The sequence below is a fragment of the Typopeltis vanoorti genome, chromosome 5, assembly GCF_054136105.1.
Source record: "Typopeltis vanoorti isolate ZY-2024b chromosome 5, IOZ_Tvanoo_1.0, whole genome shotgun sequence".
In the NCBI taxonomy this organism is placed as follows: Eukaryota; Metazoa; Arthropoda; class Arachnida; order Uropygi; family Thelyphonidae; genus Typopeltis; species Typopeltis vanoorti.
Window position 1 is genome coordinate 127381155 of NC_143553.1, and position 27055 is coordinate 127408209.

General features: G+C 36.0%; 1 protein-coding gene across 1 annotated transcript in view; it reads right to left on the reverse strand.

Annotated features, from left to right (window-relative positions):
• Positions 1–27055, reverse strand: part of htt (huntingtin) — a 1164033-nt gene that overhangs the window by 381774 nt on the left and 755204 nt on the right. The window contains exon 36 of the mRNA XM_090393484.1: positions 14112–14365. Coding sequence (XP_090249610.1) covers positions 14112–14365 — 254 coding nt within the window. The remainder of the gene's footprint in view (positions 1–14111; positions 14366–27055) is intronic.

Genomic DNA, 27055 nt, shown 5'->3' on the forward strand with positions numbered 1-27055 from the left:
AGTGATGCTGTGATAAATAAGTTATGACTTTCTATTCCTAAGAGAAGGCAACTATAGTCTGTTTTAAGCCTCCATAACTATGGGAAAAAAAATTCATTTAATACAGACAAATTAATTTTTACTTGGAAAAGAAATATCAGTATTTTTACTTTAAATGTTAACGAATGAATGAAAAGAAATGAAAAGAGACATAATACATTTTTCTGTATGTACTAAACAAACTTCTGTTGTAGAAAACAGTTTTTATTATTTTCTATGACAATGGTCATAATTTTTAGTGAATGCAGCTCAGCAGACATAAAACATTTTGATGAATATTGGATGGGAGTATTGTAAATAATGCTTGTAAATGATGGGTGTAGCAAAAGGGTTAATAGTATTAATTGGTACGAATGATTTGAGAGAGAACAAAGGGCATGTCAGAATGAATATCAGGAGGCTGCTTGGAAAGATAAAAGAGAATAGTGTGACAGGATGGGTAGTCAGTGTGTTGCCTAGGTATGACTGTGGTGAAATGATGCGGAGAGCAAGGATTATGAATGATATTCTGGCTGAAATGTGTGAGGAGATGGGAGTACAGTTTGTTAATGTGTGGAATGAGTTTGAGGGAAGAAGTGAGCTATATGGGAGCGATGGACTGCATTTGAGTGGCTATGGTGTGAGTCGCTTGGAGAGACTGTTGCTGGAAGGTAGAGAAGTGAATGAAGGGAGAATGAATCAGATTGAGAGGGGAGTGATGTGGAAGAGCAGGAGAGTAAGACAGAAGAGATTGAAGTGGATATGAATGGGGAAGTGAGTGGTATGAGTATAGAAAGTGAGAGAATGGGTGTGCAAGAGGAGCAGGGAAACGGGGGGGGGGGGGGGCTCAGGGTGGACAGGGGTACGCAGCGTGAGAAAGGAGGATGCTCCAAGAGGAGGTGAGAGCATGTGTAGGCAGGAAAGAAATGGGATGACCAGGGATCAAGAGGAAACAGATGGAATTGAAATGGGTTCTAAAATGAAGAAGAAGAAAGGGAAATGGCCCCAGTCCAGCATGGAGAGATCACATCGAGTGAGTGGCATCAGTGGAACTAGCTGTAGATCCAGAAATGAGCTGTTGTGTTTATATACCAATGCTAGAAGTATAAGAAACAAGACGGATGAAATGGTTGCACTAATTGCGTCTGTTCACCCAAAGATTGTCGGAATAAGTGAGACATGGTTAGATGAGGATGACATCCTGACAGGAATAGAGATGGAAGGGTATGATATGTTTCGTGAGGATAGAAGGGGTAAAAAGGGTGGGGGGGTAGTACTATTGATGATAGAGAAAGAGTTATGTCCATACAAAGTAGAGATGCAAGAGGGAAATAGGGCCAGTGGTTTTGAGGCAGTATGGTGTCAGATAGAGGTGAATAGAATCAAATACTTGGTGAGATGTTGTTAGAGACCTGGTAATGTGGATGGTGGTGATAATGAAATGTATAGTCAAATTAGCCAAGCAAATAAGAAAAGGGTGATCGTTATAGGTGATTTTAATTATTGCAATATAGACTGGAATGAAGAGATAGCAACTGGAAGTAAAGAAAATGAGTTTCTTGAGTTTTTGAGAGATAACTACCACAGACAGTATGTAACAGAGAGCACATGAGGTTTAAGGGTCTTGGATTTGGTCATCTCATCAGAGGATGTAATTATAAATGAGGTGTCAAATCATCCACCAATTGGTGAAAGTGACCATGAGGTGATTACCTGGGTGGTTGCCAGCAGTGCAAGGACCCCTGTGAGAAAAGGGTATATGTGGAACTACAAAGGGGGTGATTATGAAGAGCTCAGGAGACAGCTTGCGGGTGTAGCATGGAATGAGGAGTTAGCTGGAAAGAGATCAATGCAGCTTGGGGGATTTTCAAAAACTATCTAGTAGATGCAATGTCTAAATGTATTACAAGGGTGAGAAGGTTAAATAAGGTAGGTGTGAGATGGATGAATAAAGAATTAAGCATGCGATACAGAGAAAAAGGGCATTGTGGAGGCAGCATCAGAGAAGTAGAAATAACCAATTTCATGAGGTCTACAAAGACCAGGCAAGGAGGGTGACTTGGTTGGTGAGAGTAGCTAAAGAGAGGTATGAACAGCAGTTAGCTAATGAAGCCAAAAAGAATCCTAGGGAGTTCTTTCAATATGTAACCAGCAAAAGAAAGAATGATTATGGAAGGATGACATTGATTGGAGGAAATGGTATAAAGACAGCTGTTGCTGAATGTGTGGTGGAGATTAATGAGCAGTTCATAAAGATCTTTCAATCTTGTGAATGTGACTTCATGGAGAGATTGAGAGCAGTTGATGAGAAGGAGGAGAAACTGACTGTAAGTGAGCAAGAGGTGTTTGGGAAGTTGAGTAAACTAGATGTAAATATGGCTGTGGGACTTGATAATATATCACTGCGTATTCTGAAGGAATGTGCCAGAGAGTTGGCACTTGCCTTGACATATTTTTTTAATACGAGTCTTGCACTTGGTTAAGTTCCTAAAGAGTGGAAGGAGGGCAAGATTGTGCCACTTCATAAAGGAGGTGATCGAACTTAAGCATCAAACTATAGGCCTATCTCTGTGTCAGGTGTTGTGGTTAAGTTGTTGGAGAAGCTTGTGAGAACTAGGATCCAGAGTTGGGTTGACAACAATGGCATAATCTTTGATGGACAGCATGGATTTGCTAAACGGAGGTCATGTTTTAGTAATCTACTTACTTATTACAATAAAGTGACTGCTTCCTTGGACAGAGGAGAAGGATACACAGTAATATACTTGGATTTCGCAAATGCTTTTGATAGAGTACCTCATGATAACTTGACAGTCAAACTAGAGCAGATGGGGTTGGATATTAGATTGGTGCATTGGATTAGAGACTGGCTATCTGATAGGTATCGACAAGTTGTGGATGAGGGTGCAATATCCAGGAAAAGGAAAGTCACTAGTGGAGTGCCTCAGGGGTCTGTTTTAGGGCCATTACTATTTAACTTATATATTAATGATATTGGTGAAGATTTGGATGGAGATATTCAGTTGTTTGCAGATGATGCAAAGTTGGAAGGAACCATAAAGAGTAGTGAAGATGTTGTGACCTTGCAAGAAGACTTGAATAAATTGAGCGATTGGGCAAGCAAATGGGGATGTGAGTTTAATGTTGCAAAAGGTGAGGTTTTAAAATTTGGAAAACAAAGATGGGATGCAAATTTTATGCTTGGCGAGAATATATTGTTGGAGGTAGAGGAAATAAGAGATCTGGGGGTGATAAGGATCTAAAATTTAGGGGACACATCGCCAAAATTTTGAAGACAACACAAAGATTTCTGGGAATGATGCAGAGGACACTGACGTGCAGAAGTAGGGAGATTCTTGCTCCATTGTATAAGGCTTTGATTAGGCCACACATGGACTATTGTGCGCAGATTTGGTCACTGGGTTTTCAGAAGGATGAAGAGATATTGGAAAGGGTCCAAAAGAGACTGACTAAGGTAGTTTCTGACCTCTGGAATGTTGAGTATGAGGAAAGATTGAGAAGATGTAATTTGCAGAGTCTGGTGGAGAGAAGGAAGAGGGGGAGATATGATAGAGACCTATAAGTTGGTAAGGGATTGTTATAAGATCAATGGTGGAGAAGTTCTACAGAGAATAGTGGGAGATCAGGGGAGAACCAGAGGTCATCCCTAGAAACTGTATAAAGAGGGGGTGAAATGACTATGTCAGGGGAACAGTGAAAGTTATGAACTTAGGAACAAAAATACAGGAGGCAAGGTTGAGATGGTTTGGTCATGTGATCAGGAGGGAGGACAAATATGTGGGAAGAAGAGTCATGCAGATGGATGTGCAAGGAAGGCGGAAGCGTGGGCGGCCAAAGAAGAGATGGAGGGAGCTGGTAGAAGAGAACTTGAAGATGAAGAACTTAGATGTGGTGACAGCCCAAGACAGGAAGGTGTGGAGGAGACTCATTACAAACAGTGACCCCACTTAAGTGGGAGAAGCTGCAGAAGAAGAAGAAGAACAGAAAAGAGCCTCTCTTGTTCTCAAACTGTTTCTAAAGCCGAATTTTGTATCACTGATGGTGTCTTCACATTTTCTGTATATTCTTTTTTGAATTATTTCCAGAAAAAGTTTGAGAACGTGACTCATTCTATAGTCATTACAAGTTTTCGTATTAGATTTTTTAGGTAGCATGATGAAGGTCGACTGTAACCAGTCTTGAGAGATTATGCGTGTATCGTAGATCTTATTAAATACTTTACTAATATATTAATGTTGTCACCTTCTAATAACTTTACTAGTTCTGCTAGTATTCTATCCAGGCCTAAGGTTTTACCATTTTTAGCTGACTTTAGTGCACATTCTACCTCTGAACTTAGAATGCATGGACCTTCAACATGTTCACAAGTATTTTCTGGGTTCTGTCTGTTATCAGTAAAGAGTTCTTCTATATATTTCACCCATTCTTGTATTTTGTCATCCTTTTCGGATATTATTTCTCCCTTTTTGTTTCAAAGGATACAGAATTGTTTTTTCTTAAATATACCTGAGGTCTCTTTCAACTTTTTTGTGTAGATTAAAATTGTCATGCTTTTCCTGTAGAATTTCTATTTCTTTACATTTTTCATTAATCCAGATTTCTTTTGCTTCTTTGATCTTCCATTTGATAATTTTCTGAACCTCTTTATATTTTGTTGGACTATGATTTTTATATGATCTGTGTTGATCCATGAGAGAAAGAATTTCATCAGTTATTACCCAATCTTTTTTTTTTTTTTACTGCTCTATTAGGACACTAGGTATTGGTACATTTCTCTATGAAGATAGATTTTAATTTGTCCCATGATTCATCAACCTTCATGATGTCATCATTCTTGATAAGTGATTATCAAGAATGATGACATTTGATTGAAATGTCATCAATAAGAAACAAATTGAAACTCTTGATTCAATTTGTTTCTTATCTCCGTGTTTTATAATTTTCCTAAATCGAACCTTTTTTGTTGATATTTCTTAAGTATAGCTTTCAGTCTAAGTTTTAACTCTTCCACCAGTAGGTTATGATCAGAAGCAATATCTGCACTAGGATAGGTTTTTGTACTCTTTATAGAACTTCAAAATCATTGATTAATTAGCAACTAATCAATTTGGTTTCTGACTATATTCCCATTATTATCCTGTGGTGATTGCCAATATACAGCCTTCAGGATGGTAGCTTAAACCATGTGTTTGTGATTATTAGCTCCTCTTCCTGGCAGAATTGAATAAGATGGTCGTTTCTCTCATTTCTTGTTCCCAGTCCATTCGTCAACTACATCTCCACTTCTACCTTTCCCCAACTTTAGCACTGAAATCACCCATGATGATATTAATATCATGCTTTTTTGTGTTTTTCATTAGTTCTTTTAATTGAATCATTAAATCATACAGTACCTCAGTATCGCGATTGGAAGAATGACGGTACATTGCGTCCTTCGATTGGAATAGGCCTAAGTTCGATTCTCTATGCGATGGGAGGAATCTTAATGTGGACTTTTTCAATTGAAGGTGAGTTAGCCGATCTCATACGGAAGTAGCAGGGTTTTTCATCCCGCATACAGACAAATTGGCCCTTCAGAATACATGCAATTTACAGACAAAAAATACTAGTTGTGGGCAGTAGATGGCATTGATGGAGATGATTGGTAGAGGTTCAGTGTAGTGGTGGAAACAGTTGTATAGTAGGTGTACTCCAGCGATGAGTCTTCGGACTCCTTGGAGGCGTCACGAATAATAATAATAATAATAAAATTCTTTGATCTCGGCATCACTCTTGTCAGCAGTAGGGGCATAGACCTGTACAAGATTAACATCTAGTGGTTGAACTTTCAGTTTTAATAACATCATCCTATCTGAGTAGGGGATGAAGCTCAACAGTGACTTATTGACTTCTTTGTTTAATATTATTCCAACTCTGTTTTGATGGTTGTTTTCACTACTTCCAGAATGATACATTGTCATGTCATTAATGTGACTTTTGCCTGATCTTGGCCACCTAACTTCACTCATTCGTAAAATACCAATTTGAAGTCTTTTCATTTCTTGGATAGCATTTCTTAGTTTACCTGCTTCATACAGGGCTCACTACCCCCAAATGTTTGATATAAAAATTAGCTATGCAAAACACCTACCCCCCCCCCCCCCCAATATACATCTTCCTGGGAATTGCCTCTTGTTCTCTCATCTCTCACTATTCCATGAAAAACGTTACTTTGGTAATAACCACTTACCAACTTATATCTCTTAACCATATTCCTCTCCTAAGAGTGCAAATTGCATTTCCTCAATCTTTCTTTATACAGTGGCGCCTCTCAAGTTGACACTAATTCGTCGCTGAACTAATGTCGAATTGAGGACAATATTTCCCATATAAGTCTATGGAAAACAGATAAATTCGTTGTCGGACCCATCCAACTCCCTCTAACAGGAGAGAAATATACCATATTATTAACTTTACTTTACTTTACTTTATGCATTTTACTATTGTATAACACACTAATAACAAAATACACTATTGTATACACAATACATAAAATCTATTGAGCCTTAGATGTTGGAAGGGAGTCTTCTTTATCCTGTTCTACCTCTTCTCATCTCCTCTTTGCTTGAACAGCGATGAGGAACTTATCAAGGGTGGACTGTCTCTCCCTCTTTTTCAAGATGGTTTTGAAGTGATGTATGATGGTGTTGTTGAACAAGTCTGTCATTCTACTCACATCAGCAGTGCTGGGGGTGCCATTCCAAACAAACAGACTGCACCTTCTCCTAATGGAATAAAACTTCTTTAATGGCAGCTGTTGGTATCGGCCACTTTTCCCTGCCATCCTCTTCTTCGGGTGAAATTCCTCTTTCTCTCTCCTTTGTTTGCTGTTCGCTGAGTGATCTGAGTTCTTCCACGATCAGTTCATCATCGTGATCCTCCACAAGCTCTTCTACATCAGCCTCAACAACCTCTTATATGTCGAGATTCTCCGCCATCAAAATGATCTCTTGCATGGCTGCTGCTGCTTCTGATTCTCCAGCTGCTTGGTCTGCACTGTTGTCATCCTGAGAAAAATTAGGAATGAGTTTCTTCCACGATGCATGAAGGGTTCTCTGTGTCACTCCATCCGAGGCAGTTTTAATAAAGGAAATGGCATGGAGAATGTTGAACTCAGTCTTCCAGAAGTCCTTCAGTGTCTTGCCAAAAGAGTGAGTTCACGTCAAAAAGCCGTGAGAACAAAGCCTTGTTGTAAAGGTCTTTAAAACATGCAATGACTTCTTGATTCATGGATTGGATCAGTGACATCATGTTTGGAGGCAAGAACTGGACTTTGATGAAGTCAAAGTCAATTTCAATAATGTCCTCCAAGTCTTGAGGGTGGGCACTAGCATTGTTAAGGATCAGCAGTGCATTCAAAGGCAAATTGTTGTCAGTGAGGAACTTCTTCACACTTGGGGCGAACAGTTCAAAAATCCAATCTTGAAAACTTGCTGGTCTACCAGGCTTTTGCATTGGATTTCCACATCACTGGCAGTTTGGACTTAATGATTTTCTTCCCAAAGCACTGAGGATTTTCTGAGTGATAGACCAGAAGTGGCATTAGTTTAAAGTCTCCACTTGCATTTGCTGTCAATAACAAGGTAAACCTATCTTTCATTAGCTTATGTCCTGGGAGCTTCACTTCTTGTGTGATATAAGTTCGATTTGGCAAGTGCTTCCAAAATAAGCTAGTTTCATCCCTGTTAAAAATTTGTTGTAGCAGGTAGCCTTCCTACCTGATTAAATCTTCAAATTTTTTCACAAACTTTTCTGCAGCCTCTTTATCTGCACTAGTAGCTTCCCCCTGTCTGAGAACACTATGGATGCCTGTTCTACCCTGGAATCTGTGAAACCACCCTCAACCTGCTTTGAATTCCTCAGTTTGATATGAGGTACATCCTGGAGTTTTCTTCTGCAATTCTTCAAAAATTAACCTAGCCTTCTCACAGATCATTGCTTGATTTACTGGATCTCCCTTCATCTGTCTTTTTCTAATCCAGGTGATAAGCAGCTTTTCCATCCCTTCATTGATTGAAGATCTATTCTTGTCAGAAATCTTTATTGCACCAGCAGACACCCTAGCACCCATAATCTTCTCTCTCTGCTGCCAAAAAGATGCCACAGTTGGCCTAGGAATGCCATACTCTTGAGCTACATCTGTAATTGTTCTACCTTTCTGCACTTTATCTGCAATTTCTTTCTTCTTCTCTATGCTCAACCAAGTGTGCTTCTTTCCTGAATTATTCCTCTGTTCACTTCTCTTTGGACCCATTCTTAAATTTCACTTAAAAAATAATAATAACTGCAAATGCACAACATTTTTGCTTTCTGAAAAATGCAGAATTGAAAATTAGCACAAACAACATGGGCAAACACCAATGCAGCCCAACAAGAAATGACAAATAACAAATGACATTGCACAATTCCATGCACGCGCATGCGCTAGCCCACGAAATTCAACTGTTTTTAGAAGGCATCACCATATTAAACATTCCAGAGACTAAAAAACCACCTTAATTATTTCTGGACCTTTTGCAACATTTCCTCATCCTTCTGAATGTCTGATGACTAAATTGCTGCACAGTAATTCGTATGTGATTTCATTAAGGCTTCCATTGTAATGGAACCACATTCTCCTTACTTCTAAATGTCAATATCCTCCACATCATTCACATATTCCATTGTGCTATTCTCATAATTTTTAGCAATGTCCCCACTAAATTTCTGTTCTTTATCCACTATCATCCCTAGATTCCCAATCTGCTCCACATCTTCTAAGATATCCCCACAAATTGTATACTCTGCATCCTATCTTTGCTTTCCAAATTTTAAAACCTAACACTTTACAACATTGAACTGACAAATCCACTCACTCTGCCTACTCAAGTACAGGTAGTTCTCACTTTATGAATTTTTTGGATGGGAATTTTCATTTTAAATTGTACACGGCAAAGGATATAATGATCATATGAACATAATGATCAGTTAGAACGAGCATCAGTCACTCATGAGCCTTGGAGATGCAAGTGTGTTATTCATAGTTTTCTTCAATTACACCTGATTTTTTATTTTGTTTTCTTTTTAACTGTAACTTTCACTGTGATTGTGATGTTTAAAGCACATTATCTCAAAGAGACTTTTGAAATGTTAATAGAAGCAACAGATAAAGATGGAAACTTTTCTATCAAACAGTTTTGGAAGAGATTCAACATTTTATCAATTCAACATTGTTACCAATTTGGGTAACACAGAGCGCCTGGCATAAAGTTTTCAAAAAAACTATGAAAGGAGTATGGCATAAATTTCCTCAGTTTAATGATAATTTCGAAGGCTTTGAAGACATAACAAAGTTTGTGAATTCTGAAACGCAAGCTATCTTATATGGCTAACCAGTTGCAAATGGAACTTTCAGAAGGTGATGTTAATGAGCTGCTTCAATCTCACATTATGATAATCTCACCCAATGATCTCCTTGAATTAGAGGAACAAGAAAGAAACGAAAAGGAAAAAGATAGAGAAGATAATGAATATAAAGCTCTAACTCAGTTTTTCTCTTTAAAAGGCCTAGAAGAAGCATTTAAACTTCTCAAAAAAGCTCAAGCAATCTTTGAATCACAAGATTCAGACTTTCAATGATTTAGTAAATTTTACTGCAAAATGAATAAGGCTTCTGCTTGCTGTCAAGCTAATTTAAATGAAAAGAAGTGAAAGTCAATGAAGCAGATGACATTAGAGGCCTTCTTTGAAAAAAAAGATGCAACGAAGCTTCCTAATATATCTCCTACTACCTCAACAGCAGCTGATTCACCCGGTGATATAGAAATGAGCTAATGTTTTTTTTTTTCAAAGAATTTTTAATTTAAAATTTTTCTTATGCTATTTTTAAAATATGTAAATCTTTGGGCAGTAAAGTCTTTTCTTATCATATAATATTCATTTTATATATTCCTTCCTACGAACCACGAATCTTAGTCACAGAAACATGATCAGGGAAACAATATTATATTAATATTTAGTATTGATATTATAACAATATTCATATTGTTTTCGTGATTGATTAAGCTAGTGTTTAACTATTTACATGAACAGTTTTCATTTCATTAAACCTTACAATGAGTTCAAACTAACGTCTAGACAGTTGATTATTATTATTATTTTTAATATTACTATATGGGCACTTCCATGGAGTCTGAAGACTGACTGTAGGATACTCGAACTATCCACACAATACTGATTGTAGCTCTCCTTGAATCCACTGACAAACAAAGCATTCACATCTGGTTCTGGACACCCATTCCAATCATTCACCACTCTCCAAACAAAAAATCTAGTTTTCAACCCATTGCTTCACATGCTAATTCAATTTCCAGGAATGATCTCTTGTTCGGCACCTTAGCCAAATACTGATATATTTCCTATAAAACCCTTTTAGTAACTTAAATGTTTCTATCATATCCCTCTTTTGCACCTATCAACCAATGTTTTTGCATTTGCAGCACACAAACCTTCAATCTATTGGCAGGGAGCAGTCCGCAGATTATTTGCTATCTTGGTAATAACTCATCTCTTGATCCTCTCTACTATTTCCTCATTTCCAAGAACCCTAGGTGACTTTTCCTGAATGCAGAAATCTGGATGCGGCCATAAGCTCTTATAAAGAGGAATGACAACTTCTTTATTTCTTCTTGTTAATGTGTTCTTTAATAACTAATCAATCTGATGAATTACCTTGGCCACCTTAGCAATATGCCCTCTGAACTTCAATTCTCTATCTACCAATATCCCCAAATCCTTAGGCTTTGTCAGTTTCCTGGAGTACAGTTCTATCTATGTGATAATCTATGTTGAAATCTGTTCATCCCAAAATGCATAACTTCACACTTTTCTGCATTAAATTGGCACACATCACCTTTTGCCCATAATTCAGCCTACTTGAATCATCCAGCAAACTCTCTACATTGTCTTTATTAACTATAACACAAACCGATTTGCATCATCATCAAACAACTGAATATTTCCTTTCAAATCATTTTCTATATCATTTATGTACAAATTAAATAGTAGTGGAGCAAACACAGAGCCTTGAAGCACATTACAGCTAACCTCCTTTCTCCTAACTTCTCTTCTATATATAGTACTTTTTTTGGTATCTGTCCATAAGCCACCCTCACATCCATACCCCATTTGTTCCAATTTATGTAACAGTTTAATATGTGCCCTATCAAAGAACTTTGCAAAATTCAGCAGTATCATCATATAGTCATTATCTTTTTTTTTTTTTTATCCAACTGTGCTGTCACTCTATTATTAAAAAAAAGTAAGTTAGTTATTAAGGCATGATCAACTCTTTTACAAAACTGCACTGTCCCCTCTACTGAGTATCTTATTCTTATCCATCCATTCTTGAATTCTGCCTTTGGTCAACTTTTCCAATACTCATACTCAGAATCACTATTTTCTGGTATTAAACCACTCGCAAAGAATTAAAAAGAAATTATGTTTTCATTTGACTAGTTTCATGAAAAAACTTTGTTTCCCCAATCAGAAAAGAGCATGAATAAATTAAGAAAATCTACAAGCAAAGTAATAACAATTAACATTTCTAGTTAGGAATATTTGAAAATGTTTAAACTATGGAAAGCATGCATTCACTGTTATGCTGGTTCGTGGGTTGCTGTATACTGGTAGATACAAGTATGTCATGATGGATTAAGATAACTGAAGATTTTGTTGATTGGGAAGAAAGCTACTTTTAGTTTTGTTTTGTTTTTTTTTTTTGCACAGCAATCTTGCTATTTTATCTGTGATTTATTGTATATATGGGAGAACCACTGCTCTTTTATATTCTTGGTATATTCATTCTTCTGTTTGTTTTGGAGGTTGAGATAGAATTTTTTTGACTAATGTTCTGTTGTAGCCATTTTTTGGAAGGACAGAATTAAGGTACTGTGGCTCTTGGTTTCCTTTATCTATATTTGTGGAAATTCTGTAGACTCCATTGCACAAGGAACTGATGATGCCTATTTTGTGCAGGATGGTGATGAGAAGTTGCATGTAGATAACATCCTGTGTTAGTTGGTTTTCTGTAGATTGAGAAGTTGAGTGTTTTGTTCTGATATCTCATCTAATATATCCAAAAACAGTCAAGACCTATTTTTTTCCTAATTCAACTGTGAACTTGATTTGAGGATGAATGCTGTAACGAAATCTTCTAATTGGGTAGAACCAGGCCAGATGATAAAAATATCTCCATTGCTTCTGCCTTAGTATCACCACTTCTGGATCTGGCTCCCACTGACGAGACCTCAATAAAGGTCGAAACCGGTCTGGGTAGTGGCCCTTCCCTTAATGCGTAGCATTATACATGTCCACAAGGAGATGTGCTTTGCATTATGGGAGATACTGAGACATGGAGTGATGAGAACTTGCTCTACCTTTAATAATAGTTGCCTCAGTCCTGAAGATACTTCAGGTGCAAATTTTGTTTGCATACACTTGGATAAAGGATTAAACTAAATTTATTAGTCTAACCAAGTGGAAAATAAACTTCCAATATCTTTCTCTAAATCCAGAGTAATTTAATAATAAGGTGGTACAACTTTTGGCAACTCGTATAAGTAAATATGACCTCTCCATTGCTTTTGCCTTAGTATCACCACTTCTGGGTCTGGCTCCCACTGACGAGACCTCAATAAAGGTCGAAACCGGTCTGGGTAGTGGCCCTTCCCTTAATGCATAGCATTATACATGTCCACAAGGCGATGTGCTTTGCATTATGGGAGATGCTGAGACAAGGAGTGATGAGAGCTTGGTCCACCTTTACTACGAGTTGCCTCAGTCCTGAAGATACTTCAGGTGCAAATTTTGTTTGCATACACTTGGATAAAGGATTAAACTAAATTTATTATATCTAACTAAGTGGAAAATAAACTTCCATCATCGATGTATCTTTGAGAATCTTCAATGTATCTTTGCAAAGAGGAGTAATTGAAAAGTAGAACCGGGCCAGGTGATAAAAAAAAAAAAAAAATCCAATAATTTTTCTAGCACTTCACAGATACTGACTGGTCCATAATTTGATACTACAGTCCTAGAGCCTTGATTTTGCCTTCCTTACAATGCTGGTCACCTTTCTTACTCAAGTCTTGTACTGTCTGTAAGCTTTCTGATTACCTTTCTCCTTATATAACCTTTACAACATTTTATTTATTTTTTATTTTTTTTATTTTTTTTTTAAATTCCACATATATCTCTTCCTCATAGAAGTTCTCATGTGGGTAGCTACAACCCAGGTGATTACTTCATGGTCACCAACTGGAGGGAGATTTGACACCTAATTTACGATAGCATCCTGTAATCAGATGATCAGGGATATTAACAGAGATGATCAATAGATGAAATATTAGCTGCTTTTTCACATTTCAGGTGTCTAATTGATATGTACTATTGATTTGATTTATCTGGACTACTTTATACCACTGTTCTGTCACTGCTTGTTTCCTTTAAGAATTTGTGAAAGTAATTGCACGAGACATCCAGAATATCTTTATCTTCAGTTTTGATGTTACTTTTATCATCTCATATTCCTATTACAGTATACTTTTTTCTCCATTTCTAAGCTTTTTCAATAGTTTCTAGAAACATCATGAATGTATTTCAATAGAAACATTTTATGACTTCTGTTTAGATAATTTCACACACTTCTTTGCTTCTTATATTTTTCTCTATATTCTTTCAGAATGCATGCTGACTTACTTTCTAGAAACATTTGATGCACCTTCTTTTCCAGGAGTGCCTGTTTAACATTTTTGCACGATAAAGTTCAACTTTACCACATGCCTAACTAGCTGAATCAAAATGTTTTCTTCAGAGTTTACTTATAATAAAAATACATAAATATATAAAAAATTAAATAAGAATAATTAAATATGCTGAATAAAAATAATTAAAAAAAAGTTGCAAAAAATAAAAAATAAAATTTTCCAAGTAAATTTTCCATTTGAATTTCAATTTTTTTTTTATACTCGTTAAGTACATTAATTTTTTTTTACCTTCTAGCAATTCCTGCATTTTTAATTAACTGGATCAATTTAGTGACATCCTCCACAGAAATTTGAGAATGAACAACATCTATTGGCTCTGTTAATAGTAGCTCCAATCGGTGGCATGCCAGGCTTTCACAACTACGAGCAGTGGCTAAGTGATGTGTAGGTAAGAATTTCTCAATCAGTAAGGTTAACAAACTACCTGATTGTGTAGGATGAATAGCTTCCAAACAATGTAGTGTGTTTTTAACAAAACTGGGCTGCAATTTTTAAAAAAAGTAGATTTTATAGTTCTTCAAACTCTTTTTAAAGTTAAGCTTGAAAATTGAGTTTACATTATTATCATTATTTAAACAGAAATAAAACTGTACATAAGTATATTAGTAAGAATCAAAATATTATTAATATTTATTATGCACAAAACAATATAACTTTTCTGTTTTGGGGGATTATCAATAAAACATTTTAAAATACCTTTGGCAAATTCCCTTATTTATTTATTTATTTTTTTTTGTATTAGCAGAAAGATAACTATTAGTAGTGTTATTATTCACCTGCAAATTGGCAATAGTAGTGAGTGTGTGTGTGGGGGGGGGGGGGGGGGGGGTATGAAATTTTTTTTAAAGCATCTGTGATTTCTGAGTAATTACAGAATTTAAAAAAAATAACAAAAAATCTTTGAAAAAGGAATATACATTCAAGTAACTGGCACTTAGTTTTACTTAACTGTTTTTAATAAATCAAATTTTAGCAATCGCACAGGATTCTTAAATGAAATAGATCATTATCAGTGAAACTTCCTGCTGATGAGTATAAGACGTGACTTGATAAGACGTGACACGAATGCTCAGTTTTTTCTACAAAAACTGAGGTTGGTAAGATGTCACATGCAATGTAAAATCTTATTGGTTTGATTCCGAAGTTGTTGTTCCAGCATTTCTACAGGTTACTCTTGTTCATACATAATTTTTGGAAATTATGTATGAACAAGAGTTTCTATTATTACATTAGACTAAAAGATTTCCATTGCTGTAGAAGGTTGTGCAATTATTTAAATAAAGCAGCATGTCTGGCAGAATTACTGCTAATTATAAAATCACTGTACATATTTCAATACACTAACAGAGTTAGAATGTACACCATGGGAATTTCACCTACAGCAAAGGTTGGTCGATTGGTAGAACCTCTGCTACTAATGGCTCACAAAAAGTTAAGCAAGTTTGTGTGTGGTTAGTAGTTGGAAGGGGTACAATCGTTCAATGCTGTTGGCACACTCTCCCTCAATGAGTCTTTGGACTCTCCTGGAGGTGTCACATAATAATAATCATGCATATCAAGGATTTAGGCCTAGCATGGCCTGTTCCGGCCTTAGAAGTCATCGTTGAATCGTTTAAGAGGACGTCCTGGTTTTCTTTTTCCTAATGGCTTGTACTTTATGGCTTGTTTTGGTAAATAATAATAATAGTAATGGAAATTTTTGTTGTCTAATGATATAATGGTCAGACATCTCAATATAATGTTTCCGGTTTCAGAAATTATGTATGGACAAGAAGAACCCGCAGAAATGCTGCAAGAACAAACACTGGCATCAAATCAATAAGACTTTGCACACCATGTGACAGCTTATCTACAATAGTTTTTATTGCAAAAACTAAGCATGCACATCATATCTTATCAAGCTTTTATAGTAAAATCATACTCACCAGTAGAAATTCACTGGAAATAATGTAATTTTTTAATTAAAAAGTCTGTGTGATTGCTAAAATTTGAAATTGAAAACGTCATGAAAGCTAAGAGCCACTTTTTTCTTTTCTTTTTAAATGTGGCTTTCACCCACAAAAGGCTTCTATATACCTACAGTACATTCTTACTGTGGGTGGGTTATGGATTTATTCTTCTATTTTTATTGATTTTTATTTGTTTATCTAATTTTTATTTTTTTTATTATTTTTTTTATCAGGTCCAGGAATCCTGCTGCAGAAACCAAACATGGAACTTTTTTCAAGTCACTTCAGGTCTTCAATTGGAGGCCTGAAGTGAATCTGCAGGGAATGATTCATTTCAGACTGTTCTAAATTGTTGTAAATCAACATTCTAAAATTGTCCCAACTTTAGAATATTAGAATATTCTAAAGTTGGGACAATTTGGGTATAAAGTATTGAGAAGTGGAGTAATGTTTTTTAAAAAAAAAAAAAAAAAGAATACCAGCTTTCTAGAGGTTGCTGGTCATCATGGAAGAGTAAACCGATCTGGGTTGGTGATGTGGGTGGTTGTCAAATGGTGTTTCTATGAGTAAATAAGGCAGGATGTTTGAATAGCCTTCAAATTTATCATTCATATTGATAAATTATAGCCACCTGCATTAGGAATAACTGCTTTAATTTCATTTAAAAAATTAGTCAAAAGGTGTCACACCTTATTACTAAAATACTCTGGATTAGAGATAGATGTTGAAAGTTTTTTCACTTGGATATACTATAAATTAAAGATGACAAGAAATTATATTCTTGGTTTCATCCTTTATCCAAGTGTAAGCAAACAAAGTTTGCGTATGAAGTAAATTCACGTGACTGGGCTACTTGTATATAGAGTCTAATGACTTCACATCAATTACCTTAGTAGGATGAAACTAAGAATATAATTCCTTGGCAAAACCAAGTGAAAAAACTTTCAGCATCTATATCTAATCCAGAGTATTTTAGTAATAAGTTGTGACACCTTTTGACTACTTCTATATGAAAAATATATGAGTTCTGCATTACTTCAACTGTAGTATCTATTCTGGGTCTAGCTCCCTCTAATGAGGCCTCAATAAAGGCTCAGAAGAGTTTATGGATTATGAAGAACCAACTCATGCTAATAAAGAGAAAGCAAGAGATACAATTAAAGAAAATATAATAAAGTTTACTGATTCAAAGTTTTCTCAGTACAGTTATTATCTACATGAAAAGAAAATAACTAGCTTCCAAATCAAAATTGATAGCAATGAAATTGAAGTAATGGAAAGCAACTGGAAAAAACTGGAAAACAGTTTACAAGAAGCAGGTTACACAATTGCTTTCTCACAGATTGAAGACCTCATCGGGTTCATTCAAAATTTAGAAGTTAAAGACTTACCAGTGACACTTCAATAATCATAGCATCTCCTTTCTACATTGCCTCATTAAATATACAAGGATTCCATAGGCAAATTAAACAAGAAACTACATGGAAACTTATGCTTGCCCATAATATCAAGTTTTTGTTTCTCCAAGAAGCATACTTCTGCAGATATAAAGATATAAAAAGTTTAACAGATAGATATCCACTTCTTTCTTATTGGAACTTTGGAAGATTTAATAGGCCTGGAGTAGGAGTTCTTATTCTTGGCCCATTCTGTAATATCCAAAGGGATGCAGAAGGGAGAATCTTGACAATAGATTGGAAATACTGTGGATGCATGATACGGTTTATAAATGTTTATGCTCCATTCAACAGAACAGTTAGATGAAAATTCTTCCAGGAATTGGAGCCATATTTATATGGTGCCCACTACATCACAGCAGTTGGAGAATGGAACTGTATTGAGTGGCTATATGATGATATAAAAGAGCTGAGGCCTTTTCTCCCTCTCTCTCTCATGCTATCTATCTGTCTTTTTTTTCTCCAAATACTATCAGGCTCTCTTGCACCCCCTGTACTAACTACTCTAGGCCTATGATGAGCAACTCTTTACTTTTTCACCTCTGAAAAAGTGGCCCTTCCCATAATGCATAGCATTATACATGTCAGTAAGGATATGTGCCTTGCATTATGGGATACTAAAGCTATTGATGTGAAGTGATTAGTCTCTATATTACAAGTAGCCCAGTTGTGAAGTTACTTCACATGCAAACTTTGCTTGATTACACTTGTATAAAGGATGAAACCAAGAATATAATTTTTCTTTGGCTAAGATCCTGGATTACTACAGTCCTAATTAGCATTATAATTATAATTTATAATGAACTCTTAGAATAAAAGGTTATGTTGGAGGAACATATGCCATCTATATTCTTGGGATTTTTAGATCATCATTATTGTTAAGATTAGGGAGGTTTATTAGAATTTCATAAGCCTCTAAATTTATATCACCCTAAAACATGGTATGAGTACAAATTCAAAGATGCTTGAAATTCTAATCACGCATCTTAATCTTAGCAATAATGATGATAAATCCCAAGAATATGGATAGCGCATATTTTACCAACATAACCTTTTGTTCTAAGAGTTCATTAAAAATTATATTGAGGACTGTAGTAATCCAGGATTTTAGCCTTAACGATGATTTTTATGTAAAAGAAGAATGAAAGAAAAAAGGGTAAAAGAGGTGATGAGTAATTTGAGAATAGCAGTGTATGAAGATTCCATTATTAGATGATTGGTTAATGAGAAAAGTTAATATCCAGGCAGGAGAATAAGCAAGATAATTCAGGCTTTGGACATGAGGAGCAAGAGAATTTGTGGTGGTTGTGGGGACAAATAATTTAAATGGCCATAAAGAGAATGTAAGGGTGAATATCTGGAGATTATTGAGGAGAGTGAAAGATAACAGTATAGCGGGAAAGGTTGTCAGTGTGTTGCCGTGGTATGACAATGATGAGTTGAGATGGAGAGCCAGAATCATTAATGGTATCTTTAATGAATCCCCAAAGATAAAAATTGCAAGGGATCAGGTCTGTGTGGTCACTTGCACAGCACAAGATCATCTGTCCCACTTTGGCCTATCCAGCAGTTAAGAAGAGTTACATTGAGATAATTATGGACATCATGGTAAAAGTAGTAAGCATCCCATCTTGCACGAAAATGAAATCAGCAGTATTGTCTTCAAGTTGAGGTTTTGTAAATCAAGATATGACATCTTAGTTACTCTTGTCTTGGAAAAGAAAAAAGGCCCATAAATTTTCCTGTAAGAAATGGCACAAAACATGTTCACTTTTGGTGAGTTTCTTTTATGTTCAGTATATGCACATGGATGTTCTGTCCACCATATTCTCACATGATGATGATGATGATGATGATTCATTTTACCACTTAAGTGAAAAGTTGATTCATCAGAAAAAAATTAGTCATGATGCAAAAGCATCATCCTCCATGTCATCCATCATTTTAAAGCAGAAGTCTAACCTTTTTTCTTTGTTCCCAGGGTGTAGTGCCTGCATTAACTGCAACTTGTAGCCTTTCATATGCCATAATTTCCTGAGAAAACATGCCATACTGTTGTTTGAAATTCCTAAATCCTTGTTTGTACATCTTGTGAATTTTTTTTGGGCTGCATACAAATGTTTGTTGAACTCTTTCAACATTAACTTCGGAAACAGGTGAATGACCCAGACTTTTTCCTTTACAGATACATTCCTTTTCTTGAAATTGTTTGTACCATGAGTAATAAATTCGATAACTCAAAATGCTTTCTCCTGTACAGATATCATTTTTGTTATATTCAGTTGTTATATTCATTTTGTTATATTCAGTTGCTTGCTCAAAGAGCAAGCAACTGAAGGATCTTTATATTTTAAGTGCTTACAGCACACTCTAGTAGCAAGAGCCTGTTACTAGAATGTGGGGAAAAGTAAACTCTCATAGTTTTCCTATCAGATGATGCAAAACATGTGTTTGCATTGTTGGAAATGAAAATTTCACAAACAAGTACGATCTGGTCCTTCATTATGAATAACTCTGTACACTGTACATAGATGGAATAAGGTGGGTGAGAGAATAGAGCCTTGTGGGATCCATGCATGGATTGTATAGTAAGGAATTTAAACTACTCAATAAGCTCTTTGTGCCAAATCTCATCAAAAGCCTTGGAGATATCAAGAGCAACCATTTGAAACCGCTAAACTTTTCCATTGTATGGGTCCAGATATGGGTGACATTAGTAAGTAGATCACTATTGATTGACAATGATGGCATTCATACTGGCAGTCATTTATTAGATGAAAATCTCTTTGAGGTGGCTTAACAATTGAGTATTGATAGTTTTTCCATTATTCCTCTAAAAATAACTGTGGTAAAATAAGCTGGTAGTAGTTTGAAGGTATAGATTTGTTGCCCTTTTAAAGATAGGTTGAATGTGGGCTAATTTCCAGAATACTGGGTAGATAACAGTGGAATAAGAGAATGTAAAAAAGCAACAAAGAATGAGAACCATCTCTGGAGCAGGCTCGAACTTTCAGGACAATCAGAGGAATGGAATTAGGGCTAGAGACATTTTGGTATCCAATTTCAGCAAAATATTTATTATCTCTTTTTGGCAAAATGACAAACTGAGTGTTGAGTACTAGGAATGTTTGGGGGACATTTACCAAAATCAACAGTACAAGAATTGTAGAAGTAGGAATTCGGGAGGTGGCTTTTTCTGTAGGTGATGATGCAACAGAACCATCAGGATGTAACAATGGTGGGAGCAGCGTTGGACAGAAGTTGAGACCAACAGCTACTAGAGACTAGAATGTATGGTTGTCATTTGGACAGGTTTGTAAGTTTCCTGCTGTTAGCTCTCTCAAAGTCAATTTTTGATGGGTTGATAGTTTTCTTGTAATTATTCCAGGCTTTGGGTGAGCCATTTGCTTTCTACGATGCTGTATGGTTGGAAAGTTCTGGGTTCAAATCCTCTTTGGATGCAAAGAACCTATATCAGGGCTTTTCAAGAAGGTGAGTTAGCAGGTCTCATATGGAGGTAGCAGAGTTTTTTCTCCTGCAAACCAACCATTAAAACACAGGCAACTAACAGACATAATACACTGGCCTCATAGCCAGAGTTGCTTCACCCATAAATCCAAATCAGCCAATTAATCAGGCTTTGGTATAAGTGGTATATAGATGGAGTTTTGGATGCAAGGCTAGTAGTGGTATGATCAATTCTTCTCTTGTACAGATTTTGCACAGAAACTTAGGGTGGAATGGATAACAGATGTTTCCATGCTGATAGAAATAATTTCGGTAATAAGTTCAACATACAGGTTTGGGTCAGATGGCTGGAAGCAATAATCTATCCAAGAAAATGTGGCACAGAGTAGTATAGATCATCCCATTTGGCTTTCGTATAATGCCATACAATGTGAGCAATTGTGTTCGTGTTGTTTCACAGGGAAAGATATCAGCAGTAGATTGTGGTCTGAACTGTCTAGAAAACAGACAACATTCACAGTGTACTTGGATGGGCCACTGGCAGGGAAGAGATCCAAGGTATTTGGAGAGTGGTTGGGGTTGTCTGGTATTCTGGAAGGAGTGTGTATAATTTACCTAAGGTCATTGGTGATGACAAATATCTCAGCCTCTCTACCTGCTTGATTTGTGCAGTTGGAATAGGAGAGCTAGCTGGTGTTGTGAAGATTGAAGTCTCCAAGGAAGATGACCTCACTATTAGGAAAGCTGGATTGAAGAATATCAACATTTAAGGAAACAAAATCAAAAAGTTTAGAATGGTCAGTGATAAGTCCCTCCATAGTGCAACTGGAAGAATAGCAGAACATGGCACCCTTCAAATGGAGAACTGAGTGTGATTCTCATTGTGATAAGAGGAATCTTTATATGGGCTTTTTCGACTGAAGGTGAGTTAGCCAATCGCATACATAGGTAGCAGGGTTTTTCTCCTGGAAATTCAGGATTTTCATCCCACATATAGGCAAATCAGCTATGATAACACATAATTTATAGACAAAAAATACTGTTGGTGGTGGTGGTGGTGGATGGCAGATGGAGTTGATGGTAGTAGTAGTAGTATTGTTGTGTTGTAATTGTAGAATTAAGGAGTAGGGGGAGACAGCAAGATGTATGTAGCAAAGTAGAGTGTCCTTCCTCAATGAGTCCTTGGAGATGTCACGTTGTAATAACTGGGTGTAGAGACAACAAATGAATTTGACAGAATGGGGTTCAGAGATGTTTCAGCCTAAGGAGGTGAAAATCAGGTGATGCTACATTGGGCACTCTTTGACATGGTATATCAGAGTGAACATATGCACAAGCCCCCACCTTTGAGGCAAAAGAAGTCAAAGAGTGTGTAATTAGGAGAGTTGAGATAAGTAATGGCAATGGGAGTAAATATTTGGATTTCTGTCAAGAAAAGTAGGTGTGGTTTTACAGATTGGAGATGGAAATGGATATCATTGAGGTTGGAACTGAGGCCTTATGTATTTGTCAAGTGTATTAGGAAAGTTCTGTAAGGTTTACTGTTGACTGCATGGGTCATGCACACTCCCTATGCAGTGATGGAGTTCAAGTTTCCACACTGGTTAGTAGGATTAGAGTTTTGTATTAGTGTTCTTTTTTATAGATGACTGTCCATGCATTATCTCCATTTTGTTGTTTTACTTCTGGTTGTTGCTGTAATCTTCTACCTTGTTCCTGCTGTGCACAAGGTAAGGTCTGGCTAGCCTTGCATACATGACATGTGGAGGTGCCTTCTGATAGTTACTCATGGTGGTTATGAGTGCAATCTGCTTATCTGGCATAAAGCAGGTCATTTTGACTAGGTGCTGAAGATTCATTTCATCTCCCTGTGCATTTGTGAGTCAAGCAGTGACATGACGATTTTCCTGGGGTCAAAAAGTTGCATTGTTCAGAGAGCTTGCAGAGGTAGTTGTTTAGTGTCACATCTGTTTCTGAATGAGAGTTCAGCATGATGCTGTTATATATGTTCTGCCTCAATAGTGTCTCGGAATGATGAGTTCATGAGGTTCTGAAGCTTGCTGGCATTTTTGGCAGTAGGCAAGTTATTGAGACACTGATTACGAATCACTTCAAGTTTTTTTTGTAATACATTGATTTTATATGAGAAGGTATCATCAAGCATAATAAGGTGCTGTTCTAGGCTGCCGTGCACTTTATGAGGTTCACAAATTGTTGAACAGAGGGGAAGCACAAAAGAATGGTTGGCTGACATTGGTCAGGAGTTTTATCACTGATTTGCTGATCTTTCTGTAATTAGAATGCATCAACTGTCAAAAAAAAAGACACACACACACACACTGAAGACTTTTTCTCTTGTCTGTAATCTCCAGCTTCCAGCTATGGCACTTCTGAGCTGCAGGTGGGCTTTCAGAGTCAGTGAGGTTCATAATATTTTGTTGATGCTTGGCTTTGTTGCCATCTTTGGTTCATGCTGCAGAGTTATCTGAATGCATTCACTTGCTTTGGTCATTATTCAGTAGGGATAACCATTTTGTTGAAAAGCTAAGAGTACTTACAGCTGGCCTTGAGTTGTCCCTTTAGATATACTGGACTGTCATTTTTAACATAAATTTGGGTAAAAATCACTTCAAATAGCAGTAAAATTAGATAACACAAAATCCAAACAACCACCTCTAATGAATCATGTAGTGACCACAAATTTTTTCCAACACTCCTTATGGTAAGAGAGGTTACTGGCTGGCCCAATTAAATGCAATTTATTCCCAAGTAAATGAGGTAACTTCTTATTATATTTTCATTTTGTTTTTGTTCTTCTACACCTGTCTCTCCCCACCCATAGAAATAGCTGCCCCAATTAACTGGAATTTACTATATTTAATTTTTTTTTTTTTTATGTGTAATCCCACCCATAAAATGTTATAAGTCTACTGCACATTACTACTGTGATCAGACTAAGGGCCAAAATAATCAGGAAACCTTGTGCAAATCTTAGGACACAAGTTTTTTCAAACCAATGCAAGGCGATGGTCTCACACCAGGTGACTGAAGCTTATTTACAATCTAAAGAGATTCACAAATATCTCAGATATCACAGCAGAATTCCAACCCAGAGCCTGTAGGATGTTGAACAGTAGAGATGTTATCTGCTTGGCAATAATTGGTACACAATAAATAACGGAAAAAACTCACGTAGAAAGATTATTTATTAGTATAATTTTCGCCTGTGTGTCACAGGCATTTTCAGTACATTAAGCTCAAAATTAAACACTAACTGACAATTCCAAAAAGCGCCACCTAAGTAGCTGGTGTAAGATAACTAAAAAGGTCAATAACTTTCCTAAAAAAAAAAAAAAAATTAACATAATAAAAAGTTAGGAAAGATTAGCTGATTTGTAAAGTACTATTTTCCCATAAAGGGGACAGACGTAAGCCGTCGGATCTGTTTAAGTTTTTCTCATGGAACGCCTGTATAAAGAAACATGTGAAACTCTACTTCATTCTCCTAACTTAAACAGATCCGACGGCTTACGTCTATCCCCTTTATGGGAGATAGTACTTTACAAATCAGCTAATCTTTCCTAACTTTTTATTGTATTATTATTTTTTTATTTTTTTATTTTTTAGGAAAGTTATTGACCTTTTTAGTTATCTTACACTAGCTACTTAGGTGGCGCTTTTTGGAATTGTCAGTTAGTGTTTAATTTTGAGCTTAATGTACTGAAGATGCCGAAAATTATACTAATAAATAATCTTTCTACGTGAGTTTTTTCCGTTATTTATTGTGCACCGATATGTCTACTCACAGTTTACCTCTTTTAAAACTTGGCAATAATTGACTATCGCAGCAGCCTGTGTTTGAGACAAACTTTTTTCAAACCAATTAAACATCAATAATCAAAGCCCAGTAAATTCTAGGAATATGTTTCAATATAGTGAAATTCCTGTAGCTTTGCAAGCAGTGATTTATTCTTGGTGTTGTTTGCTCTTATATTAATTTATGATCTGAGAGCTGGGTTAGATATAAGACACATGATCAAAGATTGGAGACACCCTGATATGAGCGTTCACAGAAAAAATTAGGGAAAATGAAGAAACAGCATCAATGGCAAAACCATATTAAAAATAAGAATATTAGGAAGAACTTGACATTGCTAGCATTCAGGAATGTGTGAGCAGAGCTAATCTAAGGTGGTATGATCACTCACCCAGAATGGAAAAAGAAAGATTATAGCAAAACAAGTGTTTTGTGCTAGGATGGCAGGAAAAAGATCAATATCTATGTGGATTGATACAGTAAAAATTGCTTAAAAGAATGAAAGAGATCTGATGATATTGCTGTCTTTGATGATGACAGGGTAAGCAAGAGAGGTGGTAAAAAGAAGTGTAATATGGAACTGTAAAAATAATAATTTCTAATTACGAATCTTTTTACAATTGTTTAACTATGTTAGCATTGTATTAGCTTTGGTTTTGTACCCAGGTATGATTGGCACTTGTGATGTGCCTGGTAATGATATTTATGTTAAAATGAAATGTAAAGTATCTGAGATTTATTGTACTTGCCGCATATCTGAAAACTGTAATAATTTCAATGGCTGTTTATTGTAATTCACAATTGTTAAGTGTTCTGATATCTGTTGTTCATTGTAAAGACATTCTTTTTTTGCCAATGATGATAAACATGTCAGCCATTAGTAGCTTCTTAAATGCCACTTAGTGGCATTTAAGAAGGGTGATTGACAGTTGAGGAGACTGAGTGTTCGGTATCTGGGTAACAGAAGAAAACAAGAAGAGAGAGAACAGAAGTTTAAGAACGCAGACCAGAGAATTTTGTTTTAGGAAGTTTTTAAGAAAGCTTAATGGTCAGAATAAATTAATAGAAGATTCTGAAAATGGAATCATAGCAAGGTGAATCCTTTAACTAGAAAAGTGTGACTGTCAACATGTGAAAAGTAAATAAAGGGAGATATTAAATAGATGTTCTCTTTCAACAGTCGAAGAAATGCATAATGAAAAGTTTCATCTTCTGTCTCAAGGACACCAGTGATATTAATTGATCAGAACAAGTGATGTAATTAGAGGAATCTCAAACTGTAAAGTGGCTTTAATGAAGAGTTCTACTTTGATACAGTATTTATAAAATATAAAGGAAACTGTTTTTCTCTGGTAATGAATTTATGATCTGTGCCTCTTGTAATATAATTGCCTGAGGTAAGAATATTTATACTTCAATTTATATACAAAATTTATACTTCAATATTTATACAAAATGCATCTTTGAGAGTGAGTGTATGAAGTAGTATTCAAACTCATCTCAGTCTTTGATTCATAAGATAATATGGATTAGAGAGCTGATTTAGAAATAAAACAGTTGATCAGACAGAAGAATACAGATATAACTGCTATAAGGAAAATTAGGTAAGTGAACAGATGGCAACAACTGCAGAACCAAATTAAATACGAAGATAAAAGAAAATAACTTGACATTTTTAATATTTAAGACCATGCATGTAAACAAAGCTAATCCGTTTACATATTGAATATGTCAAAAAGAAAATTAAAAATAGCTTCAGTTTAAATGAGAAAATTATCATAAAAAGGGATAACAAACATTTGCTATCCCATTTAGGAAAACAATGTTTTCCTTCTCCTCGTCATCCGATCCTTCAAGAAAGAACCAGAATGTAACAGCCTGAGAGAATTAAAAATTCATGTCAAGTTTCTGATTTGATACTGGGAGAGGATTCTCCCCTCTCTACATATCCTTTTAAGGAATGTAGAGAACTGACTGGAGCTTCTGATATAATGTCCAATCCTCAGCTTTTTGTGGTGACACAACAAGTAGGTATCATATATATCTGGATACTAAATGAATGTGCATTTAGCTGCTGATTAAACTGTATTCTTATTGGCTTAATACCAAAACAAACTGATGGCCTTTCTTTAGAATCTTTCACACAGAAGGAAAATAGAAGAATCCAGCAGTTAGTTTTCAACAGTGATATTCTTAGACTTTGCAAAAGCATTTGATAGATTACCACATGATAAGTTGGTATACAAGATGCAGAGGATGGGGATAGAACAGTATACTGGTTAGATGGATCAGATATTGGCTCTCTGAAAGTTACCAGCAGGTTGTGTATGATGGAGCAGTGTCTCAAAAAAGGAGGGTAACAAGTGGTGTTCCCCAGGGTTCTGTTCTTGGGACCCTGCTGTTTAACTTGTTTGTAAACGATATATCATGTGGACTGACTGGGGATCTTCAGTTATTTGCTGATGATGGGTGGGGTGTAGT